The sequence below is a fragment of the Rhodamnia argentea genome, chromosome 8 (genome assembly GCF_020921035.1).
Source record: "Rhodamnia argentea isolate NSW1041297 chromosome 8, ASM2092103v1, whole genome shotgun sequence".
Classification (NCBI taxonomy): Eukaryota; Viridiplantae; Streptophyta; class Magnoliopsida; order Myrtales; family Myrtaceae; genus Rhodamnia; species Rhodamnia argentea.
Genome location: NC_063157.1, coordinates 11112345 through 11122824, shown reverse-complemented (window position 1 = coordinate 11122824; position 10480 = coordinate 11112345). Strand labels below are relative to the sequence as shown.

Here is a 10480-nt window from a genome sequence, read left to right as displayed (position 1 = left end):
CTTAAGAGTTCATAAACCATCTTGTACACATAAATTTAAAACATGTCAAGCACATCTAATGTGAAAAAATTGTCTGCCAAAAGAGGGTTTACAAATATTTTCTAATTTGGGAATGGAAGCAGTATTTGCGGCGGGATTATCAAAATCAATTGAAAATACTTTATTTATCAAATTATATTCTTCTAAAACTTGCATAATTATTCTATAAATATTATGAGTCAAATACTTTTATCAAAAACTCGAAATGCAATAAGTCTTTTTTGAATGGTCCAGTCATCACCTATTCAATGACATGTGACACCCATATAAGAATGAATTTGCCAAGGATCACTCCAAATATTGCTACCTAAATGCATACGTCCATTGATTTCAGCAAAAAATTTTGCCAAAGATTTTTTTTTGTTTTTTTTTTATTTATAAATATGCAAAATTTCGAGTTTAAGAGTATTTATCGGAATAGTTGGTGCATGCGGAACCAACGCAGTATTTATCAAATATTTCAAATTAAAATTTTCATCAGTAGTAAACAGAGCATGATCAAGGGCAACATATTCAGCTAATGTTTGTTTATAAAATGCATCAGTGTAGGATGAGTATTATGATTGGCGTACCCGGAAATTTGTTGTTGCCTAGTGTCGATCCCCGCTTGCGTTGGATTTGTTTTTTTGTCAGATGCCGACGGAATGTTCCGTAGCCGTGTCCTTTGTAAATTTGTATGTTTGCGAACAATATTTACAATTTATATTATACTTACTTTCGCTTTCATCATATACTATGTCAAAGTGCAGCCATAAGTCGGATCTACTCTCTCGGCCCTCCCATTCCGGCTCATTTGCTGTCGACGTTTCTTCGACACCAGTAGAAGGATTAAGACTTTCTTGTATTGGGATATGCTCGACGTTCGGAATGGGAACGACGTTGATATTGTCATTGCGTCTTTTCAATATGTATACTCAAGAGGATCATATTCAGGAATATGATACTCGGAATCTCTCATCGTCATTTTAACATTTTCAGTATTTCTACTTCCACTTGCCATTTTTGAAAGAATTGATCGGAAATCCGATTGAGAGAATTGAAGCGGGATTGAGAGAATTGAGAGAATTTGAGAGAATTGTTGAGAGAATTTGTGAGAAAAATGAAAGGCGGAGGATAGATATTTATAGAGAATGAGAGGGTTTTGCCGTTTTTTTTTTTTTTTGGGGGTGGGTGGGGGGGGGGAGGGGGCAAAGAACCGTTGTCTACTTATAGTCAAACTCTAAGTGCAGCTCAGTTTCACTTCTAGATTTGAACGTCTTCACCGCTTCCACAAGAGCCTTGGCTTCCGCTTGTAGAAGCGATAAAGCTTGGATTTTTTTCTCGAATCCTTCAAGTAGCACACAAGATTCGTCTTGAAGGATGCCGGCTATTGTTGTAACACCACCACCAACATCAAAGGAACCATCGATAAACATCTTTAAGGCTCGATCCTTCGGCGGGATCCAAACTGGCTGTGGGTGAGTCTGATTCCTCTATGCTTTTTTGCTTACCTTATTCCATCTTTTGTAATTGCAAAGCAAGGATTCTACTGTTTGGATTAGGGATTCCGGGTTAGGGATTTTGCTTCTAAAAATATGGTCATTACAGGCTTTCCAGATCGACCAGAGGACAGCCGCTATTTCTTTGATTTGAGGGGATTTTCCCGTTCTGTTTAGTTGTTGTTCAAGCCATATATCCATTCTTGCTGTTTCTGTGGCTGATGTTTGGAGGTTAATTGTAGGGTGACTTTAGACAGTATCCGTCCATGGACAGTGAAGGAAGAGATGCTCCACAGTTTCTACCTATCGTTCGCAAAAGGGACAGAAGGCTTCCTCAATGATTTCCACTTGAAAAGATTTTCTCTGGTGGGGATAGCATTTTGACAAACCCTCCAGAGAAAAATCCTGACTTTAGGAGAGGCTCGAAGGTGCCAGATTCAGTGCAATTTTACGGGATGGTCTGAAGGAAGTTGAGGCTTGGTTGAAGTTCTGATTGTTGTCCTTTTTGCGAAGTGCATTATAGGCACTTTGCACAGAGAAAACTCCCGATTGAGTTGTTGTCCAAACTAGTTTGTCTTCCGAGGCATGAGAACTAAGCGGAATTGCTAAGATCTTAGAGATAGCAAAATGAATTTAGAATCCATATTTTAAACCATATTTAATGATATGTGGTCATAAATGGGTTACCTTAAGTTTTAAAAATAAATTTAAATGGATCATAAATAGGTTGGTTAATAAATTAATGGGTTTTAAATAGATTATAAATGGGTCATAATGAGTTAGCTATTTAATAAGTTTAAGTAAGTCATAAACAAGTCATTTTTTAAATTCTTTTTAATTTTCTGATTTTTGGTTATTTTTATTTTTTCTTTATTTTCATTTTTTTTCTAAGTAATCCGGCAAGGGTCGTCGGTCGCCGGTAACCTGTCGTTGCCAATGTCACCGGTCGTCGATTGTCGGTCGTAAATGGTCTCTAGCCATTGCTTGTCACCAATCTCTTCCGTCGACCGTTGCCTTCCACTAGTCGTCGGTGGTCGTCGATTGCCGGCCACCTGCCGATCAATTGTCGGGCGCCACGTTTTACCGTCCATCGCTTGTCACTGGCTGCCAATCATAGGAGAAAAATAAGAAAAGAAAGAAAGAAAATAAAACATATAACATATAAAAAAAATCAGACTTTTTTTTTATAAAAAATATTTGAATTGTCCATAGTGTTTTACTGGTATATATTTTGTTAAAATTCATAAGAATTTTTTTTTTCTAAACTGGATTTCATATTGAAGTATTTTAGCAAAATTAGCCGAGTTTGGTATGAGTCGAGTACATGCTGTATTGCACATAAATGAATTAAAATATGCTAAATGAGTCAATATGAATCGAATCAGTTTTTATTCAATCCAAACGTCACTCGACTCACTTGTGTGACGGTTCTATTCGTCTTCAAGTACTCTAACCAACGCTGCAGGTGATGGTCTTGCTGCCACTGTGGATGGGTGGCCCCTTTTTTTTTTTTTTTTTTACCTTTTAAGTAATTTTTCGTTCGATTAAAAAAAAAGTAATTTTTCGTTATTCCTATTTATTTGTAAAATACTCGCGATATCCTGTGCTTCACCAAATAAAAATTGGTAAAAGAAATTCGCCCATATTTCTGTCTTTTATCTTAGTCTTTCTAACCAAAAGAAAAATCTTCCTTAGTCCAGACGATCCCGTTAGCAACAATATGTTGCGAAGGATTAAGAAATTTTGCTGGGACATGAAATTGGGTGGTCGCAGGAAGGAACAGGTTGCAGAAAAATGAGCTCTTTGCGCAACCTGGACAACGGTTATTAAGACAAAGTAGCAGGAGACAGCAGACGAAGCAAGCAAAGCAACGACGCAAAGGTACTCCGCTACATCGACAAGTACACCGTCGCTTCATCGCTGGGTCGGCGAAGCTTCCTCCGATCTCTCTCGCTCGCTCGCTTTCCTCTTGCCCCCACCAAAATTAGGGCTCTGTCGTCCTTGCCTCAGGGTCCTGCAAAATAGGAGTGGTCACCCCTTTGATCCAATTTCCGATTTTGAGGAGATGGGTCTCTGGGATTCTCTTCTCATCTGGCTCAGGAGGTAATTGGGTCCCCTCTTCTTCCTCTTTCTTCTTTTGTTTCCGCCGATCTGCTTGCCAAAAACCCCTGTATGCATTTCGCAGCCGTGTTCTTGATTTGGTATAATATTGTGTATTGGTGTGGGAATTCTTACACGTCGAGGGTAAATTTCAAGAGCTGAACTGTGCCCGGTTTTGTGTTCAAAATTCAACCCTTTTATGGTGCCCTGAATTGTTGACTTCATGTGCTGATTTTCTTGATGACCTTTGACCTTTGAGGTTGACGACTCCATGTGCTACTTCCAATCAATGACTCGTTCATTTCTTATTTTTCCTCCTTATAGTTGGTAGTGTTTTCTATATTTCTTGCTTCTAGCATTAGTAGCCGTCCTTGACCTACTTGCATATCGGTTTTTCTCTATCCAACTGTAAAAGGTGATGCTGAGTCTGCTTGAACAGCATAATCTGGAGTTGTATATCCTTGAGTTAAAATGTGGCTCCTATCAAATTCAATTGTCAAACAGCTGATGAGTTTGCGAACAGAGTTTAAGAAGCAAATTTAAATTTCAACTCCCCTGACAATAAATTGAACACTGGCGGTGCAAGATAAATTAAGCTTTATAAATAAATAAAAACACTCCCCTTACACTATCCGATGCGACATTGCACACTTAGGGTGGAAGCTGTAAGCATTAAAAACCGCCTCTGCTTATGCCCGTCAACTCTATTTTGTACTGAATCATTTTGCTCACTTTTCATGGTAAGGTAAGCTTACCAGGTTTTAGGGTTAGCCGGACTTACATAGGACAGAATGGTGGAAATTGGATGATGGAACACTCTCCTTTGTGCATGGGACATGATTATTGCATTATCTTCTTAGTAATTTACCATCTGCATCTTTTAATTGTTTGAATAGTCCATCAATTTGTGATGCTTCTTTTCCTATATGCTGTATCTTTTTGTACATTGCTGACTTTGTCTCGGCCATGGCAGCTTGTTTTTCAAACAAGAAATGGAACTTTCCCTCGTAGGTCTTCAGAATGCTGGAAAAACTTCTCTTGTAAATGCTATTGCTGTGAGTAGATGCAAACTCTTTTTGCTCTTTGTGACAGTATTGGCGATATGTTCTTGACATATCTGCTTTGATGTTTGACAGACAGGAGGCTACACTGAAGACATGATACCAACTGTTAGTGTTCGCTTTTGGAATTGCTCTGGATTTGAGTACACTTTAATGTTCAGAGAAATTTCCTTAAGTACTTTGTTTGTGATGTTTTATGCAGGTTGGTTTCAATATGCGAAAAGTAACAAAAGGAAATGTGACAATAAAACTTTGGGACCTTGGAGGGCAGCGGAGGTTTCGCACCATGTGGGAGCGTTACTGCCGCGGGGTCTCTGCTATTGTGTAATCTCTCTTTGCGATTTAACTTTTCGATTGATTTGTATTCTGGAATCATGTGCAAAAGTAACTTGGAAATTCTCTCCCTATGTTGGAAATTAATTATTTATTTGCCTCCACACAAGAGTTTGATATTCATTAGGGAATTGAAATGGAATGTTTAGCAGACAGGATGGATGAAATCCTTGTGTGTACTGCATAATGGCCTAGAATCCACAGTTTTGTCAAAGCTTTGATGATCTGGCCCAAACATTTTCAACTGTTGCTGCTCGACTCTTTTGAAGTTTTTTCTGGACTTGAGGACATGTTCAGGTTCCTCTTGCTTGTTTAGAACTATGGAGGGGACATCTTAGTTGGAATATATCTGCTGACTAATCCAAGGAAGGGTCTCCTCTTCCGTCATTTTGACGGCAGGGGAATTGCCTGTATTGTTGTCGTTTGTGTGAGCGAATGATGAATAATTTCATCCCATGTTCCGTTACTTGTGTTGTTAACCTGTCGTGCTGGTTCTCTGAAAGAGACTATATGGGAAACTAAAATTAGAACTTTGTCATTGAAAATTTTGAATGCTACGTGGATTTGCAAAGTTAATCTTGTTCCTCTGTTCTAGTGGTAAATTAAATTATTGGAGACGATGGTTGATGTTACACTAGTGTGGCATTATTGATCCAATGAAATCTTTGGATTTTTTTTACTGGTCTTTCAGCTGGATTCACTTTTCTGCATATATGTTTTGACATGTGCAAAGGCAGATATGTAGTCGATGCTGCTGATAGAGACAGCGTTCCTATAGCACGAAGTGAGCTGCACGAGCTCTTGATGAAGCCTTCCTTGAGTGGGATTCCTCTTCTGGTGCTAGGGAACAAAATTGACAAGTCAGAAGCTCTTTCGAAGCAGGCATTGGTAGATCAACTGTGAGTTTGCCGAACCTTATCCAAATTGTTATGCATTCTTTTGCGACCATAAAGAAAACGTCGTATTCCATTGCCTCGAACGATCGGACGGTGGTTTGTTTCTTTAATCAAGTTCGTGACTTGTTATTTGCAGAGGGCTTGAATCAATCAAAGACAGAGAGGTGTGCTGCTATATGATCTCATGCAAGGATTCCGTCAACATAGATGCTGTTATTGATTGGCTCATTAAGCACTCTAAAACTGCCAAGTGAGCAACTGTTTGGCCTAAACTTTTTTAGCTTTGATGGAAGAGTGCTTTTTGCTACGTGATTTGAGCTGAGAAGCAGAACCGCGAAAAAAAAACCTCTCTCTCCCCCTCTCTCTGCTGGTGGTACATGTACTCTTTTTGTTTCATTGGTTATTTGTGTTCCCTAATAAGAGTTTCTGTACAGAATCTGAACTGTAGAAGCATGATCTCCATTTATTGTTTTCCGATATCTAAATCAACATCACGTGTAATGATATCTTCTCTTTGCTTCAACGGGTCGTAACCATACTCAGGTTTAATTTGTTCGCAGTAAGTTACAACTCCTTGCCGAGGATAGAGCTAGTCGTTTTGTGCTGTGTTCCTTGTTTCATCTGTTGTAGTATCTCTTTATGTTGTATTGCCGGATTGTATGAGTTTGCTTTTCAACTATGCCTCTAAAACACCAGAACTGAGTCGAGCACTATGCGAGGACCGTAAGGCAGTTGTATTCAGCAACAGTACTGTCTTCATGACAGAAAAATGTTTGATTCAAAATTTACATAGACAAGACCTTTTGCTTCTAAATAGGAAAAAAAAATTGAAAGAAAGAAGGGTTTATTGCACGTTTGACGCCAGAAAGGGTTGAACAAACCATTCCTCTAAACTATAAACCCAACAGAAAAAATAATGAAGCAACGAATCACTCATAATCCACAGCCCAAACGTTCCGATCGCAATTGCGAACGTAACCAATGATCCTTCATCGATTGAATGAAGAAGAAGAGGGCGGCATGCCTGAATCAAACCGACGTCTGATGTGAGTATGACCCGTCACCCGAACCACTGTGCTCTTCTTGCTCTTGCAGCATGCTTGAACGGCAAATTTCCTCAATCTTGTTCACGACCTGCGCCATTGGAGGGCGTTTATCTGGGTACTGAGCAGTGCAATGCATTGCGAGCTGCAAGAGCTGGACCATGTCCTCCTCGACATCCTGGTACCTGAGTAGCTCGACGTCGAACACCTCAGCAGTCCACTCCTCCTTGACCACCGACTGGACCCACCTCGGGAGGTCCACCCCTTCCTCGTTCAGCAGTGAATGCGTGGGAGCCTTGCCCGTAAGCAGCTCCAGCAGCAACACCCCGAAGCTGTACACGTCGGCCTTCTGAGACACCTTGTGGGAGTTCGTCAACTCCGGCGCACGATACCCGTCAACGCGGTTGGGAGGTGCGGTGAGGGCGGCAATATGGGCAAGGCCAAAGTCAGAGACCTGAGCCTCATAGGAATTGGTGAGGAGGACGTTGGAGGACTTGATGTTGCCATGGGATGTCGCAGTGCCCCCGGAGTGGAGGTGCGCGATTCCGCGGGCCGCACCGAGGGCAATGCCGCAACGGGTGTCCCAATTAAGCGGAGTCCGGCCAACTACTGAGTTTCCTGCAAAAATTTGTGCAAAGAAAGCGCATTGAGAAGACGGAATTGTCTTTGAAGAACACCATGGGACTCATCGTCCGCTATTTCAGTTCAGCAAGGGGTACTGGCTCCAGGCTTTGGTCGAAGTGAATATGCAGGCGAAAACATTGGCAGTGTGCAGTCTAGATCTGTTATGTCCATGAAAGTCAACCTCCCCAACACCAAAAGTTCCGGATCAAGAACTCGGATCCCAATGTAGCTACGAGCATAAGACAAGTTGCTAATGTCTCGCGAGCGAGCAGCAGAAAATGGCAAATCCCCAACTTTTAGCAATGTTCTAAATGCCGGTGAAACGGGGGCTACGTCTCCGAGGATTACAATCACTTCAAGTCCAGAGCTCAGGCAGATTAGCGGAAAACATGAAAGTTCCTCGCACATTTCAATCAATTCTTCATCCTCAGCTTTTCAAGGTGCTCAAAATTGCATCTTAGACTACACCAAGGACTAATTTTGCTCTCCATTTTGAAAAGCGGTGTCAATTGGGTATTCGAAAAATGAAATTTGTGAACCAAATGTGGACATCTCTTATCATCGCTAACAGTGCCAAGTTCTTCTCAGGAATTAGATGAAACCCATGTCAGGTTATGAACTCAGATGCGCTTGGCACTTCTAGTTCTAGATAGATGTACAGAAAAACCACGACAAAACCAGACCAGACGAAGCTTAAGAGAAGCGGAAGTAAAGGCGAGTGAAAACGGATGCTCACCGTGTAAAAGTGCAGACAAGCTTCCGGTGGGCAAGTAATCATAGACGAGAAGCCTCTCGTCCTTGTTGTAGTAATAGGCCCTCAGGCCCACCAGGTTCTCGTGCTCCACCGCCCCGATCTCCCTCATCCTCTCCCTGAACTCCGCCTCCCCAATGCTCACGTCCTTCAGCCTCTTCACCGCCACCGTCGTCCCCGTCTCCAGCGTCGCCTTGTACGTCGTCCCGAACGTCCCTTTCCCCAGCACCTCCGCGGACGCCCTCAGCAGGTCCTCCAGGTCGAACGCCGCCGCCGACGCCGACGTCCCCTTCCCGAAGAACACCAAGGTCTTGTTGCCGCTCCTGTCGCCACTGATGGCGACGGCGCTGGTTGCCTTGGACTCGCCCAGGCTCCTGGCTTCACGGGTCTGCGGGATTCCGGCCTCGGTCCACTTCGCCGGTCCGGATTCCAGCGATTTGGGTTTCTCGCTTCTGCCACGGCTCTTGCGACGGCACAAGATGATCAGAACGAGGAGAATCAGGAAGAGCCCGATAACGGAGCCGATCACAATCCCGGCGATCGCTCCGCCGGAGAGCTTGTTTCCGCTCCCGGTGCCCGTGCCGGTGGCGTTGCAGGGCTTGAGCGGCGGCCCGCAGAGCGAGTTCCCTGCGAAGGCGGACTGGGCCATGGACGAGAGCTTCGACGGGATGGTCCCGGTCAGCTGGTTGGACGAGACGTTGAACTGGTCAAGGGTCAGGTTCAGGTCCGGGATCGACCCGGAAAACCGGTTGTCCTCCAGGAACAGGGTCTTGAGCCGGGTGAGGTTGCCGAACGCCGGGGGGATCACGCCGGACAAGTCGTTGGAGGCGAGGTTGAGGCGGACGAGGTTCTGAAGGGCGAAGAGGAAGGCGGGGAGCTCGCCGGAGAAGGAATTGCCCTGGAGGTAGAGGTTGCGGAGCTGGGAGAGGGAGGCGAGGTCTGGGGGGATGGGGCCGGAAAGGGAGTTGAAGCGGAAGGAGATGGTCTGGAGCTGGGTGAGGTTGGCGATGGTGCCGGCGGGGAGGCTGCCGGAGAGGCCCATCCCGGGGAAGTGGAGCTCGACGACTTGCTCCCGGCGTTGGTCGCAGATGACGCCGGCCCAGGTGCAGGGCGGGTCGGTGAGGTTCCAGCGGAGGAGGCGGCCGCCGATGGCGGATCGGAGGGCGACGAGCGCTACTCGGTCGGAGGCCAGATCGGAGCGGGCGACGTTCAAGAAGCAGGAGGAGAGGAGTAGGAGGAGGAGGGCGGTCAGAGTGGACATCCTCGGTGGGGGAGGAGAGAGAGAGAGAGCGCTTCGCGGACACTGTTGGGGGGGCGAAGAAAAGACCTGAAGACCAACCGGAGACAACGAAGAAGAAGAAGAAGGAGGAGGAGACGTCGTCCTCTTCCTCTCCAGCGTTGAAAATCCCTTCTTGGAACGTTTTCTACGGCGGAGGCCGAACGAAGTCGCAGTTCGAACACGACCTTCGCATTCATTAAATTCCTCGCACGTTTTACTCTTGATCTCGCGATCCTCGTTAATTTAGTAATCACTTCAATGTAACACCACAAACCTTACCAAAACCCTAAAAATGTTACGCACATCAACTGCACAGCTCCCCCTTTTTTTCCAAAAAAAATAAAAAATATTCACCTTGTGACTTCGGAACCTTGAGGCTTGAATTATATCGCCGCCGACGATCGAAACTTTACGATTTAGACATTTTAATTCAACGCCGGAGTAAAAAAGTTTCGAGTTTGATCAACACGCGAAGAGAAGAACCTTCCAAATGAAATCGGGTCTAGTGTTCTGTGCAGATCCACAAGCTGGATTGCTTTCATTCCCTATTAATCAATTCGGGATCAATGACTCTTAGGGAGCTAATCATTTTTTAATTACGCACGGCTTTTGACTTAGCGTGCTTCCATTTCCGCAGCCGCCGCTTTCCCACCAAACAACTTTGGTTGCCAACCAAAAAAATTTCACATTCCGACCTTGCTTATAATGACATTTGACGGCGGACGGTAAACGGAAAAAGACGCACATATCGTTACTTTTCAAGTGATCCCAGAAGAATGCGCACACACAGTCGTTCGAATTCAAGTCGTGATCGCGAATAACGCTCCCCGCTTACGACTGCAATGATGGAAATTCCACCAAAAGCCACGAATTTTT

General features: G+C 44.1%; 2 protein-coding genes across 4 annotated transcripts; one reads left to right on the top strand and one right to left on the bottom strand.

Moving 5' to 3' along the window:
- The first annotated feature begins 3226 nt into the window (after nt 1-3226).
- Nucleotides 3227-6394, top strand: LOC115745367 (ADP-ribosylation factor-like protein 8c). 3 transcript variants are annotated; one of them, XR_004015916.2, is made up of 7 exons: nt 3227-3620; nt 4591-4672; nt 4754-4786; nt 4881-5002; nt 5749-5910; nt 6044-6214; nt 6282-6394. XR_004015916.2 is itself a non-coding variant. In XM_030680893.2 (6 exons), exons 1-6 carry the CDS (start codon nt 3583-3585, stop codon nt 6159-6161), a joined length of 555 nt encoding a protein of 184 aa, XP_030536753.1. In that variant the 5' UTR covers nt 3228-3582; the 3' UTR covers nt 6162-6233. The 3 variants fall into 3 exon arrangements, 2 of the variants coding, with proteins under 2 accessions (XP_048140479.1, XP_030536753.1); XM_030680893.2 differs by lacking the exon at nt 6282-6394 and having other exon boundaries at nt 3228-3620; nt 6044-6233; XM_048284522.1 differs by lacking the exons at nt 4591-4672; nt 6282-6394 and having other exon boundaries at nt 6044-6233.
- Nucleotides 6395-6647: 253 nt separating this feature from the next.
- Nucleotides 6648-9844, bottom strand: LOC115745365 (probable inactive receptor kinase At3g02880; the record flags this gene model as incomplete). Its single annotated transcript, XM_030680890.2, has 2 exons — nt 6648-7568; nt 8311-9844. Coding segments are annotated over 2 exons (2166 nt in total), but the record flags the coding sequence as incomplete, so codon positions are not given.
- Nucleotides 9845-10480: the final 636 nt, after the last annotated feature.

Coding starts and splice junctions, on each gene's coding strand:
- LOC115745367 (XM_030680893.2), top strand. CDS start 3,583: ATGGGTCTCTGGGATTCTCTTCTCATCTGGCTCAGGAG. Junction 4,787..4,880: donor CTGAAGACATGATACCAACT/GTTAGTGTTCGC, acceptor TGTTTTATGCAG/GTTGGTTTCAATATGCGAAA. Junction 5,911..6,043: donor CAGGCATTGGTAGATCAACT/GTGAGTTTGCCG, acceptor TGTTATTTGCAG/AGGGCTTGAATCAATCAAAG.